Raw genomic sequence first — 25,521 nt, 5'->3', positions numbered from 1 at the left:
TACACATAATCTAAACAGATATAGTTTTAATGAAATGTGTAATATCAAATTTACTGATAAACACAATGCAGACAACCAAGGGTGAATCTTAGCTGAGCTTTCTTAATGGCAAGGCAATCTTTTCATTCTTCCCTAATTTGCTATGCAGTGAGAGAACTATTTTGTTGATTGGAAATGAAAAAAGGTCTGCTAACTTCCTAGAGCAATTTAACTAAGAATGTTTTAAACCGTGTCAAAATGGATGGCTACCATCCACTTTTTGTGATTCATGTGGACACAAATAATACTGTAGTAGAATATAAACTATTTGAAGGCAGGAACCCAATTTAATTATTGTCTTCATCTTGGGCAACAAAGGGAAGACCATAGAGGCCCAAATGATGGTTTCCTCATTATTACTCACTGAAGGCAAGGAAAAGCTGAGTTGGGAGGTAAACAACTAGCAAAGAAAATGGTTGCTGTTTGGGGGACTAGTGTACACCTATCAAAAGCTGGTTAAGAATGTAATCTGCCTGGTATCTTGGAAATCTAATAAATCACCAAAAAGGAAGAGCAATGAATGGAGCCTAAGTGTATTCAACCAAGCTTGGTGCCATAGAGAGCAGCAAAGATAAAGGATAAGTAATTGAAATACCTACAAGTTCACTGAAAACAAAATTCAAGAAAGTAGCCAGTAGTAAAACCATGGCTTTAAATGCCCAAAGTTTAGGCAACAAACAAAATGAATGAGAGATCCTAATGCAAAGAGGATAACTCCTAAGTATCACTGAGACTTGGTGGAACAAAATAAAATGAATGTGGTTCTGGGTGGCCCTAATAACTTAATGAAAAGAAATAGGAAAGGTAAGGGCATGGGGTAGTATGGAAATGGGGTAGTGGTATATCAAAGATGATATACTTGGAAAATTCCAAAGACTCAACTAAAAAGTTGAAACAATTAATGATCTTAGCAAAGTAACAGGATATAAAGTAAATCCAAATAAATCATCAGCATTCCTATATGTTACAAACAAAACCCTGTAAGAAGAGATAGATATCTTACTAGAGATACCCTACTTAAAATAATGTAGACATATATTTGGGAGTATACCTGCCAAAACAAACCCAGGGAATATATGAACAAAATTATAAAAAAATTTTTTATACAAATAAAATCAGATTTAAATAACTTGAGAAATATTAATTATTCATAACTAGGCAGGCCAATACAATAAAAATGACAATTTTAACCTAAATTAATTTATACATTCATTGCCATCCCAATTAAATTACCAAAAAATTATCTGACTGAATTAGATAAAACAATAACAAAATTAATTTGGAAGAACAAAAAGTCAAGAATGTGAGAACTAATGAAGAAATAAAAGTAAAGGAAGGTGGTTTAGCAATACCAGATCTTAAACTATATTATAAGGCAGTAATTATCAAAACTATCTGCTCTTGGCTAGGAAATAAGAAAGATAGATCTACAATACAACAGAGTAGACATCCAATTTATAGCAGCAAATAAATACAGTAAACTTGTATTTTGACAAGTGTAAGGACATAAGTTTTGGGGATAAGAACTGATTATTTGGTAAATTTTTGGGAAAACTGGAAAGCATACAGTAAGGCAGAAACTGGGCATAGACTAGTATCTTATAGCATTTAACAAGATAAGATCAAAATGGTAGCATTGTTTATTAGGAATATTCACATAAGGAAATTAAAAAAACAAGAAGGGGGAAGCATAGTGCAGAAGGTCTGGGTGACAAGCAGAAATGATTTTGTCACACTACATTATAGATTATCTGGGCAGAAAGATGAGTTCAGGAAAGAGATCACAAGCCTGGCATGGAGAAATAACATAGTAGTGAGGGGAGGGCAATATCTAGACATTTGTTGGAGTTCTGTCTCTGTTAAAAGCAGAGCAGATCGCCTTAATTGACATTTCTTGCTCCCAAAGGTAAACAATAAGGTATATTTGCTGGTTTTTTGGGTTGGGGAAAAAAATAGGACAATGACACTCTCTGAGTATAGAACTAACTATACACATCATCAGACTTGGTTCATTCTGCTGGATTGTTTTCGCCGTTCCTCTTAAAATATTTATTATAATGGATATCTGGGGAGGTGTGGCTATACTGAGAAAACAGAAGCAAAAATCCTGCTGTTTCTAGCTTCCCTACCTCCTAAAGATTCAGCTTGACTTAAGCAAAAAACAGGTCATGCCAGACTCCCCTTATGTTTCCTTTTTAGAAAGATTTACTAAATTAGTAGCTGAAGGGAACTGTCAATTTGCCTATACATTAACGCACAAAGTCTCTCATGTCATTCTTTGTGGAAGATATGGTGAGAAGCAGGGCATATGATACTAGTTGGCTGAAAGTCTGCATTTGAAGGATAGTCTTTAATGGCTCAATATCAACTTGGAAGGGCACCAATACTGTGCCCTGGAAATCTGCATTTGGCCCCAAGTAGTTTAACATTTGAATCAATGACCTAGATAAAGGCATAGGTGGCAAGCTCATCAGATCTGCAGATGACAGCACAATACTGGTATATAAATAAGAAAGTTCTGATGGGCTAGCAAACTGGACTGAATCTAACAAGGCAAGAGGTATTAAGGATGAACATTACGCAATATGACAGGAAGATCAGAGAGGCATAGCTAGACAGTAACTTGTGTGAAAACGATGGATGGGTTGTTACGGTCTCCAAGCTCCACAGGTGCCAATGACAGCCAGGAAAGCCAGCAGGACTGTGGTCTGCAAAGCTGCCAGGGATACGCAGGGCTGAGGCTCTCCTGGCCTGTCTCCCAGGTAGATAGTCTGGATACATAGTGTGGGAAAGATAGTGATGAACTAACTAAAAAGCTTCCAAAGGAGAGCCACCAGGACGGTAAAGGGTTTTGAGTCCATAGCATGAGGACTGGTGGAAGGAACGTGGCATGGTGAGCTTGGAAATGAGGCACATGATCACTGGCTTTGGGGATTGGAGGGGCTCTATGGAGAAGGGGAAACAGACCTATTCCATTTGACCATTGAGGACAGACCTAAGAGCAATGGGTAGAAACTTATGTTGCTAAGTGACAAATTTAGGCTTGATTTTAGAAAAAAAAAAATCCAAACAATGAGAACTATTTATAATTGGAATGGGCTTCCTTGGTAGTGAATAGAGTGTAGACTTGTATTCAAGAGACTTGAATTAGAATCTTGCCTTGGACCCTTACTAGCTGTGGGACACTGGCCAAGTCACTTAACCTCTATGTGATTCACTTTCTTTATCTGTAAGACAGGGATAAACCCTGAAGAACTATATAAATGCGAATTATTATTCTTATTCCTTTATTGCAGGTCTTCTAAAAGAAGGAAAAGGGTTTATTGGCAATGCTGTAATGGGGTGCTTCTATTAGTTGGACAAAATATATGGGGGAGTCCCTTCCAATTCTAAAATTCTATAAATTGATTTTTCTCTTCTACATCACACTCAAACCCTTTCTTTATTATGCTCAATTTTTTCCTTTGCTTCAGTCTCAGAAGAAGAGATGTTCTTTCTTGCCAAGGTCAACCTTTACATACCTAATCTTAAAGAACCAAAGCAACTGATCTTTAATGTCACCAACAACTTCAGCAGACAGACCCAGAGAGGCCTTTCCTCAGCCTTTATTCCACTTGGCCTCTCGGCCTCTGCTGTGACCTGTGACCACCCGCACCCTCCCGGACACAATCTTCATCTGTACCGAGCTTGCTTGACCCTGCCTCTTCTCCCTTGGTTCTCCTCCTAACACTCAGACCTTTCCACCTCAGTCTTTGCTGCTCGATTATCACACTCCCTATCCACTATGTGTAGGTGTCAGTCAAGATCCGCTAATTTTCCCTAATCTCCTCCTCATCATCTCTATGTAGATGATGCTCAAATCTATATATGCAGCCCTAGTCTCTTTTACCACCTGCCTATCAGACACTCTATGTTTCAAACTCAATACATCCAAATGAGAACTTAATCATCTCATGAGGGTTTGCAATCTTGGCGTCATCCTTGACTGGACTTTCTCTTAGCCAGTATCCAACACCATGCCTCGTGAAGTGCACCTCTCTGACATCATTCATAGCCACTCCCTTAGCTCTACTAACTGGGAAACCAATTAGGAGCCCACTCCAACAGTTAATGCAAAGGATGAGGATTGGTCCCTTGGTTCCAGCACTTCCAACCTCAAAGGGCCCTCTCACAAAACATATTTTTAAAACACAGCTCTCCCTACCTCACTCCCCTATTCACAAATCTTGACTATTTTCACTAGATATCTCATGTTACTCTCTTCTCTCTAGGTTTTTAATGACATTGTTCTTTCCTCCTACCTATCTGAACATTTCTTCAGTTTCTTTTAAGGTGAATCTTCATCCAGGTCACAGACCCACTGACTTGGGCTACTCCCTAAGGCTCTCTTCTCTCTCTCTCTGATTTCACTAAGTGATCTCATCAGCTCTCACAGCTTCATTTACCATCTCTATGTAGACAAGTCTCAGATTCCCAGTTACTGTGGAGGGCACCACCATTTCAGTCATTCTGGGGACCTAGGTGTCACTCTCCACACCTATATACTTGCTCACCTATATTCAAACCATTGTTTCTTTTTCTGCAATATTTCTTCCATATGCTGCCTCACTCCTCCTGACCCTGCCACCATCCTAGTGCAGGCCCTCATTATCTCATGCTTGGACTATTCTAACAGTTTTCTGGTTGGTCAGCCTGCCTCATGTCTCTCCCTGTTCCAGTCTGCCCTCTATTCAGCTATCAAACTTATCTTCCTTAAGAAACACAAGTTCTACCATGTCACTTCTCTATTCAACCCCCTCAAGTGGCTTCCTAGTTCACTTATTCCAGGATCAAATATAAAATGCTGTCTGGCTTTTTTTTTTTAAACTAACTTTTTTTTTAAAATTAATTTGTTTGTTTCCTTTTAGTTTACAGGATTCAATTCCACAATTCCTTGAGTTTCACATTTTGACCGCCTTCCTCCCCTCCCCCCCATGGCGGCTTATAGTCAAGTATGGGATCTGTAAATACTTTCACATTATACATTAGTCAGGTTATAAGGACGGATTGTACCAACTGGAATTAAAAATGGTAAAGAGGACATAAAACCAAATAACAGAAGGAAAAAGATCAGGTATTTTGCTTCCACCTGGATATAAACTTAGTTCTTTCTCTGGATGCACATATTTCTCTCCATCATGAGTCTTTTGGGATTGACTTATATCACGGCATTGCTGAGAAGAGTCCAGTCTATCAAAGTTGGTCATCACACATACGTTGTGTCTGTAATTGTGTACAAATTTCTCCTGGTTCTACTCTTCTCACTCAGCATCAGTTCTATTAAGCCTCTCCAGGTAAATATGAAGACCGTCTGCTCCTTGTTTCTTATAGCACAATAGTATTCCATAACATGCATATACCACAACTTGTTCAGCCATTCCCCAATTGATGGGCATCCCCTTAATTTCCAATTCTTTGCTACCACAAAAAGAGCTGCTATAAACATTTTTGTACATATGGGTCTTTCTCTCATTTCTATGATCTCTTTGGGATGTAACCCTAGGAGTGGTATTGCTGGATCAAAGGGTATGAAAGTATTTATAGCCCTTTGGGCATAATTCCAGATTGCTCTCCAGAAAGGCTGGATCAGTTCACAACTCCACCAGCAATGCATTAGTGTTCCAGTTTGCCCACATCCTCTCCAGCATGTCATTTTCCTGTTTTATCACCTTAGCCAATCTGACTGGTGAGATGTGGTACCTCAGAGTTGTTTTGATTTGCATTTCTCTAATCAATAGTGAAATTAGAGCATTTCTTCATGTGCTTATAGATAGCTTTAATTTCTTTCTCTGAAAACTGCCTTTGACCATTTATTAATTGGGGAATGACTTGTATTCTTATAAATTTGACTCAATTCTCTGTATATTTTAGAGATGAGTCCTTTGTCAGAGACATACATTGTAAAGATTCTTTCCCAATTTCCCACCTCCCTCTTAATCTTGGTTACATTGGCTTTGTTTGTACAGAAACTTTTCAATTTCATGTAGTCAAAATTATCCATTTTACATTTTATAATGTTCTCTAATTCTTGTTTAGTCATAAAGTCTTTCCCTCTCCACAAGTCTGATAGGTAAACTAATCCTTGTTTTAGGAGACTGCTTACAGTATCAACCTTTATACCTAGATCATGTACCCATTTAGACTTGATTTTGGTATATGGTGTTAGATAATGGTCTATGCCCAGTTTCTGCCATACTATATTCCAGTTTTCCCAGCAGTTTTTGTCAAATAGTGAGTTCTTATCCCACAAACCAGGGTCTGGAGGTTTATCAAACAATACATTACTATAGTCATTGACTTCTGAATCTCGTGTGCCTAATCTACTCCATTGATCCACTCCTCTATTCCTCAGCCTGTACCAAGTAGTTTTGATGACTGCTGCTTTATAATACAGATTGAAATCTGGTATAGCTAGTCCACCTTCCCTAGCATTTCTTTTCATTAATTCCCTTGATATTCTGGACCGTTTATTCTTCCAAATGAATTTTGTTACTATTTTTTCTAGCTCTATAAAGTAGTTTTTTGGTAAATTAATTGGTATGGCACTAAATATATAATTTAATTTAGGTAAAATTGTCATTTTTATTATATTAGCTCGACCCAGACACGAGCAATTGATATTTTTCCAATTAGTTAGATCTGACTTTATTTGTGTGAAAAGTGTTTTGTAGTTATGATCATACAGGTCCTGGGTTTGTTTTGGCAGGTAGATTCCCAAATATTTTATAATGTCTACAGTAACTTTAAATGGGATTTCTCTATCTCTTGCTGTTGAATTTCATTGGAAATATATAGGAATGCCGAGGATTTATGTGGGTTTATTTTATATCCTGCAACTTTGCCAAATTTATTTATTGTCTCAAGTAGTTTTTTACTTGATTCTCTAAGTATATCATCATATCATCTGCAAAGAGTGATAGCTTGGTCTCTTCTCTGCCTAATTTGATTCCTTTGATTTCTTTTTCTTCTCTAATTGCTACTGCTAACATCTCTAGTACCAGACTGAATAAGAGAGGTGATCCTGTTTGGCTTTTAAAGCTCTTCATGACTTGGCCCCTTCCTACCTTCCCAGCCTTCACCTGCCTCTGAGTCCCTAACTGCTCTAAAAGTCTAGGTCTTCCAAGAGGTTATATTTACTTTTTGTGTTCATGCACCATTAGGTCAAAGTTTTTGTCTTGGCATCACTAGGACCTAGAACATAATACCATGCACATAATGGGTACTTAAAATGTTTTTGAAACTTAATTTTGTTACATACAGTAAATGCTTTCATCATAGCCATACCAAACTCTCCCCAAATGTAGAACTTTTTAAAAAAGCTATAAAGTCTAGATTTAAATATATGTTAAAATTGGCATAGGTCAACAGGTTAAACTGAAATATCACCTTACCTAGAGAAGCCAGGTCAGAATACTGTGAACTTAAAAGGAACAGATCCACAGCTGTCTGTTGCCCTGAACAGTCTAATGCCAATTTCTTATAAAAATCAGTCGCAGGACCAAGATGCTGCACAACCTTCAGCAAAAAATTAAAAAAATTAAAGATACATTTCATGCACACAGAAGAAGTAGTTTGGGCATACAGATGTCTTTATGTCAGGGCATTGACTCTTAATAACTTTAAATACAAAGAGGAAAGGAGAAAATCGGCCCCAAAGTCTCATATGCTGAAATTAGTAAAAATAAGGTCACCTAACTGCTTAAGACAGGTTGGAGAACTAAAGTGATCTTTCTTTGAAAGGAAAAAAATACAGCTACACATAAAAAAAATTATACCAAAACCACACTTAGATTTTATAGATGCCAGACCTGAGGGGAAAAATGTCTGACCAGTGAATAAACTAATATAATTGGTTTCTCAGCCCAAGGTAGGCAGAGAGTATTTTAGAAACTTAAAATTAACAGTCTGTTTCAACGGTTCAATAGCAAAGAACTGTGTCAGTTTGATAACTGCCTGGAATTTCTTGAAGGTTGGAGGGTGTATATCTTTGCAGGATAATGGATAGCTGAACTAGAAATAAAAATCTGTTTGCTGTACTTACAAGTAGGTATAGAAAAGCCCTTTCTCCCTTTGTTTCTTCTTGACAAAAAATTGACCAGTTTAAAATCAACTTTGCCTCCCATGGGGATGCAACATAACTGTTTAAATTACCATTCTTGCTTTCATCCTGGCATGTTTTTATTCACCTTAAGTGAATTGCTATTTAAAAAGATGTCATGGGCATTCAATTTTAGTATCTCTACTTAGTAAAAAAAAAAAAAAGTGCATATATTTGACCTAAATGGGGGAAAAAACCTGCATGAGTAAAAGACCTCTTGCAGACTAACCACCTCCATAAAATCTTTCCCAATCCCCCTGCTAGGCCTCTCATTCCCTAAGTTACCTCATACTGATTTTATATATGTACATACCCTTACACCGCCCCCCCCCCCCACCTCTCCCTATACACAGTCTCCCCAGGGAGAACATAAGCTCTAAGAAAGCAGGGACAGTTTCATTTTTGTCTTTGTTGCCCCAGGACCTACTGAAGTGCTTGGTATATAGCAGGCACTTATTGATGAAGACAAATTCCCGGCAACGGTTTTCTTTTACCTGTTAAGAGTACTAGGTTTACAGTGACAAAAGCAAAGATTGGACCTTTAATTTCACCCCAATAGCTGACATTCATTGCTCAACATTTAGTAAGCTGGAATTTGTACAACAGTGCCTAAAACTAACTGGAAAATAACTTCCTCACAAGGATTCTTTAATGTCTGAATATTAACTAATAATTCAAGTACACAAAAAATGACTGGGGTCCTAGGACAAAAAGATAGAGAATGGAAAGCATTCTGTTGAATGTGACATTAAAATAAAATCTAATATACCTTTGTACTGGATCTCTGATTAGGATCTTCTCTGGACTGCAGGAGTCCTGCACCCAAGGAAGATAACTGTGTCTGGAATACAGACACACGGCCACCTGTTGGAGACATTAATTTAAAGGCAGCCTGAAGTGCAGGACCAAGAGCACTATGGGTTTCTCTTGTATAGGTGAACATATTTGGTAAAGCATTCAATAAGTCTTTTATCAGCTGGAAAACAAAGATTACAAACAGTTACTAAAAAAGAAAGGAAATGACTTATCTAAAGCATTCTGGAGCATTTGTGTTAAAATTCAGTTTACTTCTTTTTAGGTTCAAGATTATAAGTAACTGGGGCGGCCAGGTAGCACAGCGAGTAAGAGCACTGGCCCGTGTCGGGATGACCTGGGGATAGAATCCGGGCTCAGACAGTCAGCACCCACCCAGAAACACCTGGCTGTGTAACCTTGAACAAGTTAGTTAACCCCAATTGCTTAAGGGTGGCCAGGTGGCTCAGCGAGTAAGAGTACTGGCCCTAGTGTCAGGATGACCTGGTGATCGAATCCGGGTTCAGATACTTAGCACCACACCCAGAAATAACTGGCTGTGTAACCTTGATCAAGTTACTTAACCCCAATTGCTTAAAAAAAAAAAAAGACTATTATGTAACTGAAATACTAAGTTTTTCTAAAACCTAATATAGTTAATGATGAAAGGTGGCTGCTTTCAATATATTATTTTCAGGAAATCCATCTGAAACAATACATTTAAATACAGATAGCTTTTATATAAAGAAACTAAACACTAAATGTTTCACTTTTCAATTACTGAAATCCTAGCAATGTTATAATAAAAAAAAAAGCCACTTACCTCTTTGCTTTCATGTAGATTTACAAGTAAACTATCAGGTGTAGGTAAGAAGATATCTGTGGGCAAAATAGATGTTCTAATAAACAAATCAAGGCACAAAGGATTATAATAAAGGAAAGAACTACAAGTCTTAGTTAAATTATGTCACACACAATAGGGATGTATCTGCATACAAACTGACTTAAAATGTAACAACTAATTATAATAGTCGTACAACAGAATACAAAAAATTAAGTATTTTCCTAGAAAAATATTAAATTAAAGACTCACATATCTGGGTATGTATGCCCAGTAATCTTATCTTTACAGTATGCCACCACTCACTCTCAAATGACTTAAATTAGAAGCAGCATTTTATTTCACAACTCTGTACCAGTTCAAGATTGTAGTGATTTCTTTTATTAGGTATTTACCATCTATGTCTGAGACAATCAACATCTGAGGCTGTGATAATCCTTCTTGTAAGTTATAGAAATGAACTGTGCTGTCAAAGGTTATGAACCCGATTCTTGTTCTTGAATCTCCAGGCAGTCTAAAGACAAAGAAAACAACTTTCAATACTAAGTGCTTGGTATCACAGATTTTTAAAAATGACATAACAACTAAATGGGTTAACTTGGGATTGGCTAAGCCCTTTCTTTATTAAAAGACCTAAAGACAAACAAAGCAAACCTTATTGAAACCATCATAGACAGTTCATGTGGGAGAAACACTGAAATCCAACTGGCAACTGATAAAACACTTAAAAAAAAACAAACAACATCTGCCATATCTGGAATTTGTACTTGAATAAGAACATCCACTTTAGCACCCAACTATTAGAGTAAAAAAACACACCAAGGATTAAGGGACAAACAAAACATTTCTTGCTGATTTAAAAGAGAGAGAACTTGTAAGAAATCTTTACTGCATTGCTTACCTAGCCCTGCCTAGCTGAGGAACCTGACCTGTTGCTTAGAGACCAGATTTGTTTAAGGCTTAACTCAGCACCTAGGCTGTGCTAACCGGAATCCCATTCAGATCTAAAGATTAATGTAAGGAGTTTTTTCCTGCTGTGTATCTCAAGCAACCCATGTGTTTTATTTGGAAATTGTCTCTGTGTGGGCCAATTAAGCTACTGTTTCCTTGCTCCTTTGTTTGGATCCTACATAACATGTACATTACAGACACTCAGGGTGAGGCCACCCCACCCTTTTTCCAGCTTTTCCCTCTGCTTGATGATTTAATAAACTTCTTTTTAAATAATTTCTGTCTGGGTTTTGTTCTCTGCTATACCAATAATGGTGTCAGGAGTGGGCCACACCAATAATGCAAAGGCTAACTTCCATCAGAGACTGGATATCAACTTTTTAGATATTTTATAGTGGGGCTTCTTTTTATGTATGGGATGAATTAGATGGCTGATGAAGTTTCTTCTCAAATTTATTTGAGAATTAAATTTCTTTTCCCTGATAAACATGCCCAAACCAAATTAGGCCATTAACTTAATTAAGGTTAACTTACAAATAAATTTCCTTGATATGGTATGAAGGGTTATTTCTACCAAATAGCTAAACAGAAGTCAGGGTATATATAATTTACAATTCAAATCAAGTAGAAAAGACACTTGCAATATACTGGACAATAAGTATTATTGCTACTGGTACAGAAAAAATACTTGCACTAGATGGCACAGTCAATAAGAGTGCTGGCTGGGCTTGGAGTCAGGATGGCCTTAGTTCAAATCCAGCCTCCCAAACGGCCTACCCTGTGTGACCTTGGGCAACTCATTTAACCTGTTGTCACTGGAGAAGGACATGGCAAACCATCCCAGTATGTTTGCCCAGAAAACCCGATTGATAGAAGGCCACAGGGTTATGAAGAGTCATATACAACTGAACAAAAATATATAGCAATGTATTATAACGAAAGCTAACTTAAAATATTCTTTTTTTTTTCCTTTTTGGAGGGCAGTTGGGGTTGACTTGACTCACACAGCTAGTTTTTGTGTTAAGTGTATGAGGCCAGATTTGAACTCAGGTCCTCCTGACTCCAGGGCTGGTGCTCTATTCACTGCGCTACCTAGCTGCCCCCGACTTAAAATATTCTCCAGTAATAATACTAAAATTCTGAACCTAGTTCAATTACACAGAAAAACGAATAAATCCAAATATCCTTACTTGTCTAGATTTTCCAACAGCGACTGGCAGACAATTGTCAAATACCCAGCTTCCACTGCATTATGAGACACATCTAAAACAAACAAGTATACTGCAGGCTGAGGAGGACGAAGCTGGAAGGAATAGAAATAATGTAATTTATTTTGTAGCCATAATTCACTCTTTCACATCATACTAAGAAGACTGCAAAACAAACAAAAAACCTAACAAAAACACTGCATTAGCTACTCTCTTCTTAGAGACTACCGAAATGACAAAGTAATACCCTATTTTCTTTTCTTTTCCCTCCATTAAACTGAGTTGATATGGGCTACATAGGAGAGGGGCTGCTGTTCAGGGAGTCATAATGAAACAGAACTGGCCAGGTCTCTACTACTTATGAAATGCTGTGCCAACATAGAGGGAGGTGAGTAGACGGATCGGAGAATCATCAATTTCTGCCTCTGGTCCTTTCTGCCTAATGGCTACTAAGCGGTTTCTTTGGCTATGCTCTGCAGATCCAGGTCAGGGTACCAAAACCCCTGGCAGGCCTTTCACAGAGGTGAGGTGGTATATGACATGCCAAAAGGAACAACTACAGCTAAGTTTCTCTCATCTTCAATTAGAGAAGGACCTATTGGGGATAAGATTCAGAACTCATAATGGTAGAAAAATAACCTGTAAGACAGTACAGGATGTCATGAAGAAAGCAGCACTGGGAGTGGGAGACAAGAAACAGAGTAAGATGGCATGCCTCATTAGAGTGAAAGAAGAACTGCAGAAGACAGTGATGTAGACTGTTGTACATAAGGAAGGATCCTGCAATTTTAAGTGGCTACTGACAAAAATAGATAAGACAATGGAAAGCCAGAGAAAGGAATGGTCCAGACTCTTCAGTCACAAATACAGCATGGACTTGAGTATCCAGATGTAACCTCTTGAATTGTCTGGACGTGGCAAAGGCTGGAGATGGGAAAGGCTCTGAGGTGTGAAGATTCTAGCAGATAAGACAAAGAAGATACCTTCACTGAAAAAAGCAGCACCCACTCCAAGGATATGATTGTGAAGGAGAAAGAAATGAAGAGGGGGGAGTGTCAGAGTTTGGCGACTGGATGAAAAGAGAATAAAGGCCAAGTTGAGTCAGTAACAATGAAACTGGGAATCTGGTGAACCAGAAATATGGTGCCATCTTCCACAAACTATAAATGGAGATAGCTTGGGGAAGATAGGAAGATTCCATTTGGGCATTAGTCTGAGATGGTGACAGCTGACCTAAGCTAATATGATGTCACACAACCCAAAGGCACTAACTATTAGTGGTGTAGTGCTAGTGATTACAGAGAATGCTACTATAGAAAAAAAGTTTGGACTTTGAATCAAGAAGGCTCCAGTTCAATCTCAACTCTGTCACTGTGTGACAAAAATGGGGACAACAGACCTACACCTCACCTAGGTTGAAAGGACAGGTTATGTAAAAATGCTTTGTAAACTTCAAGAGTTTACATGATGGTAGCTATTATTATTTATGCCTAATGTGATTAAAAATGTTTATTTTATAAACTGCCTTTTCAAAAAAAATCCATTTTTTCATTGCCCCACTTTCAGATTTTAAATAAAAAACAAAACATAAAACACAAAACCAAAAACAAACCCCCAAGCCCCCAAAACTGATCCTGTAAAAGTTTCAAAACGTGGGTCAAGATTCACAGAATTCAGAACTAAAAAGCAGTACTGCAACCACGAGACCAGATAATTATAACAAAACACTTAATAGTTACCATGTAGTCTGAAGAAGCAATGAATTCCACGGTTGAATTCTGAACCTCGGGCCGTTTGTGAGGCTCTCCATAGGAACGGGTAAGGGGGTTATACATAAATTCCTCAGGAACTAGACAATAATTGGGAATCCAATGCAAATCATCACTGACAGATAAAACACATGGCTTTTATACTCACAACTAAACAGTTATGCCACAGAAATTTTAATAACTACTATTTTTTTTTAAATTTTTTAAGCAATCAGGGTTAAGTAACTTGCTCAAGGTTACACAGCCAGTTATTTCTGGGTGTGGTGCTGAGTGTCTGAGCCCGGGATTCGATCTCCAGGTCGTCCCAACACTGGAGCCGGTACTCTTACTCGCTGAGCCACCTGGCCGCCCCTATAACTACTACTTTCAATCTTGATGTTGTTTACTTGAGGACTCCAAAGAGCTTAATAATCACTGAATCATGAAAAATACCTCCCTTTAAAAAATAACCCAGGTGCAGAAATATGAAGTTCCTTTTCTGAAATCAAGAACAGGGACTAAAACATTACTTCCCAGACTAGCAGCATCCTATCCATCAGGCCACACAGCTGCTATGAGAGAGACATACAGAGACACACTTGAAAACAAGGAGAACAAGGGTCCCTGTGAAACAGCCTAAGGAATAATGACACATAATTTGATGTCTATGATACCCTCTAGATCTAAGCTGTCCTCTGCCATGTGGAAATAGAACTTAAGACACAGGACTTTACTTGGAGACCTTTCTCTGCTTGCTTTGTGAATATTTTTCTTTTGTTTGCCCTCCATTTACACACAAGGACTAGCTCTGAATCTCATGGTCCATTAGGTTGGGGGCAAAATGAGAGCATTCTTAGCCTATGCGCTCCTTTCCTAGGACTGAGGACAGAAATCACTTTATGACGTGGCTGTTAGAATACACTTAAGATACACAACATTAAAAAAAAATCAAACACTCACCAAGTCCTACTCCCAAATATGAAACTCACCATCATTAACTCTGTAGCACAGATTGCACTTCCATCTCCTCTGATCGATGAAGGACACAAAAGGGTTGATATATGTCCTGCAAGACCGGCACCTCACAATGGTGCTTGATGTTATCACTGGTAATTGCTGAGAAAAGAAAATGAAGAAGTGGTAGCACACATTATCCCAGGGAAATGTTAAATACTTATTGTTCTGCTCAGCACAAAGATTAGAATCCATAATTGCTTATGTGTACGGCTTGAAACGGCACCATTCCAATAGTACCTTGAGCAAAATAAGCAGCTATTCAGCTGCCTCTCCTCTGACAAACAAGCAGGCAACATGACTACACAAGATGGCACCACAAGGAGTAGAAACTGGCTGACAAGTGGATGCCTGGCCAAGGGAATACCATGAGTCAGAGCTCATCAGCTGCGCCCTAGATGTTATCCTGAGATATGTCGAGAGCCCAGTGTAAACGTAATTTTGTGTCTTCACTGAGTGACTCTGCCTGGGGGTGGCATTTTTATGAGTTTCCTTGGGTATGAGAGAAGCCTGAACATCTCTGCTTGTGTTCATGGTTAATTTAAGGTTTAGTTCATGTGCTCAGGTCTCAAAATAAACCAGAAACACAGAATCTCAGAGCTGGAAGGGACTTCAGACACCATCTAATCTGTAATAACCCAGCTGACCCAAATGGTCACGTGGCCTTGGCCTCAAGACCTCTCCTAAGGAGAGGTGCCCACTGTCACCCGCAGATCATTCCCGATCACGGGCAGTTTCTCAATTGTTAAGAAGTTTTACTTATCAAGAGGCCTATAACGTGTCTCTTTTCAACTTTCACCAAAGGATAATAGCCCTTCAAAAACAGTTCCCATATATAATCGAATCTTTTCTTCCCTCTGGGAAAATATTCTCACTTCCTTGAATGAATCCTTGTAAAACACCTTTGAGCTGGTTATTTTCCAGTTATTAATGATCTTCCTTTATAAAAGCTGGCCTATATTTTATTGTCTTTGAATTGACTTGATGAGACTCTAGTGACCATCAAGTAGTCCAAGCCTCTACCTTACGGCCGAGTCCTATTAATTAAGAATTAATATTAATAATTAATATGAATATTAATGTGAATACATACACACATACATACAAATATATATGTACACACACACATTTATATATCTATCTCAAATCTATCCTCGGCTGTTTGATCCTGGGCAAGTCCCTTAATCTGTTTCCTCACCTGTAAAATGGGGACAATCACAGCACCAACCTCCCAGGGTTGTTGTGAGGACCAATGAGATAACTTTAAAGTGCTGAGTGCACATAGTAGGCACTATATGTTAGCTATTGTTATTCCTATAATCTATCTCTCTCCTGTCAAGGATTTTGTGTTTATTTTATTCATTTTCATACTTTGGTTTCTATTTTATCAGTATATGTTAAATTCTATGCCTTCCCTCTCCCCTACCCAATTAGATCTTAAGTTTCCTTTGGGCAGGGCCTATGTGAATTCTTTGAATTTGCTTAAGGATCCAGTGCAGCTTACGGGAAAGAGCTCTGGATTTGGAATAGAGGGTAAAAGAAAATCATGTCCTGGGCTATGTCATTTACAAGTGTTAAAACCTAGGGCAAAGGTGTGTAAACTATAAGTCACAGTTTTCTCACCTTTTAAGATGTGGTTCACAATACTGATAAGGAAAATGACTCCCTATTTCACAGGGTGGTTGTGTGAAGACTAAATAAGACAGCGTATATGGGTAAACCATAAATCACAGGGGTCACAGATCTAGAACAAGAAGGAACCTCAGCTGTCATGTAGTTCATTTTTACAGATCAGTCTAAGGGAGGCTAAGTGACTTGCCAAGATCACACAGGTCCTTGGATTCCAGACTGCTCTTTCCATTAAATCATATGTTTTGTTTAAAGCTCTCTAGGAAATATAAGCCACTACTAATCAGAATCTGCCATAATCCTTTATATATTGTAGGTGTTCAATAAACATATAATGAAATTACAAAGTGGTCTCTAATTTGAGACATACTTCCAACCTTGACCTGTCTCCCAAGCTGTCCCATTATTCTTCCAGTTATAATCATGTTCCCTGCCCTGTATCTTATCCAGCCATTTATTTAAGAGTTCTCTTATGAATGCACCATACATGATTTTGTATAATAGTTATATATATGTTATATTCCACTATTAGATGGTAAGCTCTATGAGAACTGGAATTAAACGATGTCTATCCCGTAGGTCTCGGCACCATTGTGCTGCACGTAGTAGACAGTAGTATTTGCTGAACTGAATTCTAACAAACTAGAGTATTTTTCTCTTACAAGTTAGAAACAACAAAAACAGGGAAGGAAGAAAAAATAGTCAATTGATGTACGATACATAACGATGCATTTCTCCATCCAAGAACAAAATATAAAAATGACACTTTACCGTGAGATCTCTGAAGGGATGCAACAACAACCCTAAAGGAAGTTTGGCTTTATTCAATAAAGCCTGAGTCTGTGGGATATTTGTCAGAGTACATCGAAATGAACTGAAAGGCAAATGAAAAGAATATCACATTTAGCTCTCAGGCTAAAATATACCAAAGCAGGCAGAGGCTACGTTGTAAATAATCATAGCAGTTAAGAACATTTCAGCAGATTACAGAGAAGCCATCAGATATTTCTCGATCACTTTAAATACAAAAACATAATTCAAAGCTCTAAAGAGGCCTCAGAAGCTCTCATAATGGAAATTACCACATTAAGAACCATTCCCAGTTCCTATTCTTGTCACTGAGGGCTAGCTATCAATTCAACTTCCACAGTCACCTGCAGTTAAGACTTACATGTGACTCCTTATATACGTAGCTTCATTTCTCATAGCGACCAGAATAAGGTTGCCTCAACAAAGGATGAATGGTATTCCTAGCACATTTACCTCTATTAAAAACTTTTCCCCCAGGCTTCAGATCTATTTTAGTTTGAGTCACAAAATGTTCATACTGATACAAATGTGATAATACTTAACTAAAATTCCCTTACTAGAAAGTCAGAATTAAGTATTTAATAAAATGAGTCACGAATTCACCTAAGAATAATATCCCAGATCTACATTACTGCCTTAGGATAATTCCTTCTGCTGTACATGTTAAAGCTAAAGTTCAACAAAGACCTGCTAGTTTCCTATAAGGTTTATTTCTCAGACAGACTTAAACTTTCTTGTTTTCTTATGCTAACCATTCCTAATGACCCAGCAATTACATCAAGAACAAAATCAACAAAGACATAAAATAATTTTCTGACTTTGTATAGTATTGATAAGGTGTCAAATAATTACAAGAATCATGGTAGACAATGGATAAAGCTTTGCAGCAGGGAAAAAATGAGGTTATCTCAGATCCTTGGCAATTCTGCCTCCCTCCCTCCCCCTTTTGCCATGTACAATGATCAACCAGGATGAAGAATGTTTACATAAGAAAATGAATATAAATCAATGACAAATTCTAAGGTCTATTCTAGTCCCAAGGATTTATACAGAATGCCCTAAAAGTCTTAGTGAAGTTTTAAGCTTTAATAAATATTTCTGTAGTAGGCAAAGTGGGAGGACCCAATGACAAATTTTACCCACTTCAAAATTCTAAGGTCTAATATTGCTGACAACTCAGCTGCCTACCTGAGTTCATTCCCAAGGAGGAAAACCCAACTCTGGTGGGACCTGTTCAAGTGTGACATAAGGGTTAGAGATGGCTTTGCTAGGGCTGACTAGTATGTGCTTCTTTGGCCAAAAGGAAGAACAGCCAAGTAATGGAGGTCATCTTCCAAGTCATAACTCAATTTCCCAGGAGAACAAAGGAAGAAGGTAGTGACAGGACTAGGCCTAGAAAAAGAATATGGGGACTCCAAGGGGGACAATTCAAAGAATAGCCTGGGTCCATTGTGGGGGGAAGGAGGGATGGGCTGGGGATTTGGGAGTAGGGGGAAGGCAGGGACAGGGGCAATTTAATGATTAGCAAGTTGTTCTAAGATGCCTCTTAAAACCTCTGATTTTGAGACTAAAAAGACAGCTAGACATTTGGGCTTCACTGCTTCTTTAGCAGTGGGTATCCCTAGTATCCCTGTAGTGTGGGTATCCCTAGATGACACCTGACCTCAGAGTTAGGAGTTTGGACAGGCACAGGTAGCACAGAATTCCCTGGATTAGGTTCTGTGAAAGGTATGAAAAGCAAGCCCACTGTGGGGGTCAGCTCAATTTCACTTACTGCTAAGGCCGTGAGAAAGACAGAGGGGAAGCTTGAATTAGGGATGAAGAAATAAAGCAGTGGGTCAAGCTACGAAAAAGAGGTGAGCTAAAAAACAAATAGTTCTCAGTGAAGATGAATGGCAGCTACTATAGCAGGAAGTCAAACAAATGAAAAGAATTGGAAATTAAGAAAGCTCAAGGGCTATGGTCACTGGGAAATAAATTAAAGGTACTTACTGATTCTTAAGCAGAGTATTAATAGACCCTATATAATAGGAGCCTTTGTCTATTTAGAGAATGCTGAGATTACTTTTGGATAGAAGGGATGAGTTTCAGGAATAAATGGAACTCTCCTGAAGGACACCCAGGGAGCAGGAGGGCATCTTATTACATGGACAGGGAAGCTGGAAGGCATAGAGAATATTCTATTTAGGAGGTCTTGGGAGACAGGTACCAAGCATGACTAATAAGAGTTTCATATGGTATATTACAAGGAATGATTTAGAGTCAGAGATCTAAGTCTGAGTCTTGGCTCTACAATTTATTAGCTGTGTGACCCTGGGCATTTCATAACCTTTCTGAGCCTCAATCTCCTCCAATATAAGGGGCATAACAATGGGAGGAAAGTAACAGAAATGTTGTGAGGCTTAGATAAGACAAGGCATGTGAAAGCACTTTGTACAGCGCTATATAATGTCAACTACCATCGTTTTTATTTTAACTAGGAGGTGCAATGAGGCCTTAGTAGCAGGCCAGATGAAGGCAGAGAGTTAGGCCCCTAACTGAAAGAATGCAGCAGAAAGGAAACTGAAACTAAGATGCAAGATGGGGCAATGTTGTGTGTTGTCTCCTTATCCCCTGAGGAACAGAAGAGTACTAAGGGACAAACTCTCTGCCCAAACCTCTCCTTGGGCTTACATAAAAATCTGCTAAATGAATAAATATATCTTGACTAACTAATGCTGAAAAGGGGGCACAAAATATTAATAGAGAGGAACTGTTTACAAGATTACTGTTTTATTGTAACGACTGATAATAACAACTCACATTTATATAGTGCTTTAAAGTTTACAAAGCGCTTTCTCCACAACAGCCCTGGGAGCTGCAAGTATTATCACCCCCATTTTATAGACAAGGAGATCGAAGCTTAGGGAGCTTAAGTGACTTCCCACAGTCACACAGCTAGCAAGTATTAGAGCCAAGTCTGCTGACTCCAAATCCTGCGCTCTTTCCATTGGGGAAAAAAGGATGAAAAGGAGAAAAAGAAATTATTATTAACTTATTAGGGTTTTAGGAAAAGTTTCCTCACCAAGACTTAGAAAGTACTCAAGAAAGTAGCAGAAACTATCTCTGAATAAAACAAAAATTAGTTCCCAAATGAAAAAAAAATGCTCTAATTACACAGAAGTTTCTGAAAATAAAGTGGTTTTGGAACAGATTACATTTTGAGTTTCCCATTTCCATGCTAATTTAAAGTGAAAAGCCTTTCTTAGTACTGTCTCCAAATCAACAAATTCCATTCTGCTTTTACTACTTTTAATGCTAATATCAAATAAATCTTGAAGTAAGCAATAATTCATTAAAAAGACTACACAACATATACCTACTCAGGATTACAATTTAATTTTTTCAGGTCTGAATTCAAGTTAGGCACTGGAGCCAGAACAGGAGTCACAGGCAGAATATTCCTATCTTGAGTGAGGTTCACTGGCCTCAGACTTTCTGGTTGTTGAGAAGAATGTTGAAGACTTAAGCCGCTTAGACTAGATGATAACTGATTCATACCAGGATACTGTTGAAAAATAAGACCATTATTAAATAAAACAAAAACCAAACCAAATTATTATTTCAAATGTGTTCTTAGTCTGTCACCCTCTATCTGTGAAAGATGCAGAAAACTTAAGATCTTTTATACTAATGAGTAAATAACCCCATGCTAACTTGTCTACCCATGTCTTTCCTCCATTTCAAAGGTAAAAAACCCTCCACTGATTAGTAAGCTTAATAGTTTGGGGTTTTTTTGGCAGTCATATTACTTATTAGAAGGCTGTGTCCAATTAATGATCAGAAGGAACTGACTTGATAATTACCCCAAAGCAGGGATATTACAAAATACTTCACCCTATTATATAGATATATATATATATATTCACTCTATTGCAGGGGTAAGAGGTACACAGATATAGAACACTGCATATAGTTCCAGATTTTTCTGATATGATTGGTTTTGCTGATTAAAAAAAAAAAACTTTTAAAAAACTTTTTGGAGGGCAGTTGGGGTTAAGTGACTTGCCCAAGGTCACACAGCCAGGGTGTGTGTGTGTGTGTGTGTGTGTGTGTGTGTTCGAGTTAAGTGTCTGAGGCTGACCGGAACTCAGGCCCTCCTGACTCCAGGGCCGGTGCTCCACTCACTGTACCACCCAGCCACCACTGATTTTTAAAATCTTTTATTAAATTAAAAAAAAAATTAATTGTTTTGTGGGATTGGCTCTGGAAGGTGAAGGGTAGTGGTGGGAAAAATTCAGACAATAGAAGAACAAAAGACAGGAATAAAAATTCATTAAAAAAACTTCATCTTTAACTGGGGTATAGCAAGTCTTAATATTTAAAGGAAGTTCAATCTTTTCTATAAAGCTTGAAATTCAGCAACTTACCATAGTAAGAAAAATTTTTTTTTTAAAAGAACACAGACTCCTATAAAAACTAGAATGGTCACTGAAGTTCTAATATTTTGGAATGACTAATACTGCTAGTAAAACATATTAAAAATTTACACCTAGGTAAGAGGTGTCATTTTGGACATGGTTTTGAAGTACTGTCAAAAAATAAAGTCAGGCAAAGGATATTTGCCATATTTCTAACAAAGACACGAATCTCAGGCCTAAATCTCTGTCAGGTTTAGAGGAGAGAAAATAAAAAATTAATCGTTCATAGGGTTGGTAACAGATACAATGTCCCCCAGGCTATACTTTTTATACTATACCAAATACTTTTTCACTTGTTATCCAACAGAACACCCTTACTTTTTGCCTATGATATAAATTTGTCCAATTGTTCCTTTAACCTAACTCCCCACACCCTGCCCTATTTATAGTCTGAAAAAAAAAAATAGAGTCACTAAGGAATGCAATTGATGTGGTGCTTAGGTCCCAGCCCTAAGATCATGTCTCTGGAAGCATCCCAATTTCTCACAGGGTAGGGACCTACATCACAATGACATACAGAAGATTCATTTTCATTTTTATTCTTGGAGGCAATTAAAGAAAACAGAAAACGCAATTTATCTTTAGTGAGAATAATACAATCTGTGCCTTCCACTGTCTTATTCCTCCATTCTAACACATTACTTATGATATCTTCCAAACATAACAATAAAAATAGTTTGGTTTCTTTCTAAGCCCCAAAATTCTAGGCCATGGAATCCATGGAATCCATTTGGTATCTTGTTAAGATAGAGGGATAAATCACACATGGCCAAGAGTAGGATTTATTGGTTCTAACACAAAAACAATAAAATAAAACCAGTTTATCAAGTCAAACTTTTATCTGAACTGATGAAAAAAAAACAAAAGAAATTTACTCAATTGGAGCTCAGGAAAATCTTTGTGCCCCTAGAGAGGCAGGAATTGTGGAACAGAGTACTAGAACTGGAGTCAGAATACCGAGGCTTCAATTAATAATGTTTTCAAACCTTAAAACACTAGCTACCACCATCATTATTGTTATTTTCTTTCTTTTTTTTTTTTTAAAGCAATCGGGGTTAAGTAACTTGCTCAAGGTTACACGGCCAGTTATTTCTGGGTGTGGTGCTGGGTATCTGAGCCTGGATTTGATCCCCAGGTCATCCTGACACTGGAGTGGTGCTCTTACTCGCTGAGCCACCTGGCTGCCCCTTATTATTGTTATTTTCACTACCATTAATGAGACTTTTTTCAAGAGTTCTCTTTCCTCCCTGCTCCTTGTTTTGCACCTTCCCTAGAAGGCTTCAGTTCTTTGTGAGTTAAAGCCTTTAACCAAGGTGTTAACCAATTTCTAATTTTTATTCTTAGCCCTTTGAGGGCTGAGAACATTCTCTAAGGTAGGTTAGAAGGGCCTTTGATTCCAAGCAGAAAGCTTTCGTGTCAATCTTGGGGAAATTCTGCTCTATTTAAATTATTTTTCCCAGTGCAAATGAAAACACTTGAGAATCAGAAGACCTAGGTTTCACTAAATTCTAGCACTGACATTTACTAGCTCTGTGACCTTTGAAAAGTCACACATTCTTTGAATCTGTTTTTCACCTGTAAAATTGAAAACAATAATACTTGCAATGACTTCCTCAAACAGTTGTTGAGAAAATTGCTTTATAAGCTTTAATTTATAGTAATGATGTGAGCTACTACTGCCAGTAAACACCAACTAAAAATGCTCACTTTTCCGTGAGATGGTGTCAGACAAGGCTCTGCTAAGTATGGCAGTAGCTAATTACAGCTGGGAAGAGGGAGGATGAGACGATCTTGGGAGTGAAACAAAGAGTCACAAGGACCACACAGCTCAAGCCAACAGTGATGTTACTAGCACAAGTATCTTAACAGAAGTCTTGTCATTTTCTTACTAAGTAGACTTTAGTAAAACAGTTTCGGGAAGATGTAATACTGTTTTCAAATGGGACAAGTAAGAGCAAAACAAACTCCCCATACCAGGAGAGAGAAGAAATAGCAGCACAGCCAATTCTTTTTCCTTTGGGTAGGTGAAGTTCAGTAATGATAGGCTGGGTGTGATCTGGACTTCTATGAGGATGACAAGTTTGATAATCCGTTCAGACTAGAGAACGCCACTGCTTACACATACCTGGGCATACTGCTGGAATCCAGAATATGCTGGGCTACTAGGCTGTGCTCCAGAGCTCAGCCCTACATTTTGATAACCAGGCTGAAGAGCTGGATACCCATAGCCAAAGGGCTTAGCAGGTTTGGTTGCCTGAGGGACAGAGAGAGCAGGAGCTGGACTGCTGGTCGATGAAGAAAGTGTATCTAACAAAGAGATAAATACGGATTCAGCACCTTAGAAATAAACCTTGAAAATGCAGCTATGCCCAAGTAAACAGATCCCTCCCTGCTAGTCAGTGGCATCCTCTTTTTATTTTTTTCTTTCACTTTTTTATGAAGGGCAATTGGGGTTAAGTGACTTGCCCAGAGTCACACGGCTAATAAGTGTGTCAAGTGTCTTGAGGCCGAATTTGAACTCAGGCCCTCCTGACTGCAGGGCCAGTGCTCTATTCACTGTGTCACCTAGCCGCCCCTGATTTTTTTTTCACAATACCAGGAATGGGGTGAAAGGTACACAACAGAGGAAAAATCACTTTTCTTCCCTTTCTACTAAAAGTGACCTTTGCCCGGTCACACTTCCCTGAAAATGGACTTGTATCATGTAATGCAACATGGTATGGTAGAGAGGCAGTGTGAAAAGAGCACTGCATTTGGAACTGGGGCCTAAGCTATAATCTTGACTCTCTACTCATGACCTCTGTGCCCTCTGGCAAGTCTTTTATGGACTCTCACCCTCAATTTCCTCATCTGTAAAATGAAGGACCTGAGTTTCCTTCTGGCTCTAAGTCCATGATCTACCTTTGTATGAACTCTGAGTATGAATACGAGACTATACTCAGAACAATCCCACTAAGGAGGGTGACAGTAGGAGAACTGAGAGCAGGTCATTAAACCCCAGGGAGGTGAGTGGAAGATGACAGCCTGAGGGTATATGAAGGTCAAGAGAAGGTTACTTGTACAGGAGCAAGATCTGGGAATATTTGTGGGCTGGCTGAAAGGGCCATTCTCCAAACAGGTATGTGGTAAAGTGAAAGGACCAGGCATTTCTCAAAGGAAGAAATACAAGCTATCAATAACCAGATGAAAAATGCAAATTAAAGACATTCTGAGGTTCTACGTCACACTCATCAGACTGGTAAAACTGACAAAGAAAAAAGAAAATGACAAATTTGGAGGGAGTGCAGCCAAGCATGCACACTAACATGCTCTTACTGGAACTGTGGGCCACCCAATCTGAAACGAGGACTAAAGTTACAATACGCCTTTCGGCCCAACAATACCACTGCTAGTTCTGTATCTTCAAGACGTCAAAGAAAGAAAAAAAGGGACTCTCAGGTACAGAAATATTGATAGCGGCTCTTCCTGTGGTGGTAAACAATTGTAAACTGAGGGGATGCTCATCAACCGAGAACGGGTGAACATGTCACAGTGTATACGATGGTGGTGAAATACTAGTGTTATGCTGTAGGAAATGCTGAGGTTTCAGAAAAATCTGGCAAGAATAAACTGGCAGTAAAGTGCAGAGAGCCAGGAGACCACTATGCACAGTGACAGCAATGCTGCAGTGATAATCAGCTGTAACATAGGACTAATGAGGAAGAATGCTGCCCACCTCCAGGGAGAGAACTGGTGGACTCCCAGGACAGAGCAAAGCACATACCCCCTTTATTCTTCTTGCCTTTTTTTTTTTGGGTGGCGGGGGGGAGGGAAACACCATGGCTAATATGGAAATATATTTTGTAAGACTTTTTTTTAGAGACATCATCAGTAACTTTGGAGAAAGCTGTTA

The 25,521-nt window shown here is 38.4% G+C and overlaps 1 protein-coding gene across 3 annotated transcripts in view; it reads right to left on the bottom strand.

The window, feature by feature from the left end:
• The window catches only part of SEC24B (SEC24 homolog B, COPII coat complex component), a 98,672-nt gene that overhangs the window by 11,568 nt on the left and 61,583 nt on the right, over positions 1-25,521 (bottom strand). For all 3 annotated transcript variants that reach the window (XM_069095059.1, XM_069095060.1, XM_069095063.1), the window contains 10 exons: positions 23,755-23,936; positions 20,532-20,716; positions 17,131-17,233; positions 14,706-14,832; positions 13,708-13,817; positions 11,951-12,063; positions 10,205-10,323; positions 9,792-9,847; positions 8,946-9,152; positions 7,470-7,593 (listed from right to left, as the gene is read on the bottom strand). In XM_069095059.1, the coding sequence (XP_068951160.1) occupies positions 7,470-7,593; positions 8,946-9,152; positions 9,792-9,847; positions 10,205-10,323; positions 11,951-12,063; positions 13,708-13,817; positions 14,706-14,832; positions 17,131-17,233; positions 20,532-20,716; positions 23,755-23,936 (1,326 nt within the window). The remainder of the gene's footprint in view (positions 1-7,469; positions 7,594-8,945; positions 9,153-9,791; positions 9,848-10,204; positions 10,324-11,950; positions 12,064-13,707; positions 13,818-14,705; positions 14,833-17,130; positions 17,234-20,531; positions 20,717-23,754; positions 23,937-25,521) is intronic.

The sequence above is a fragment of the Petaurus breviceps genome, unplaced genomic scaffold (assembly GCF_028583685.1).
Source record: "Petaurus breviceps papuanus isolate PSGF00001 unplaced genomic scaffold, PetGlider_PUasm1.0 126, whole genome shotgun sequence".
In the NCBI taxonomy this organism is placed as follows: domain Eukaryota; kingdom Metazoa; phylum Chordata; class Mammalia; order Diprotodontia; family Petauridae; genus Petaurus; species Petaurus breviceps.
This window is presented reverse-complemented; position numbering and strand designations above follow the sequence as displayed.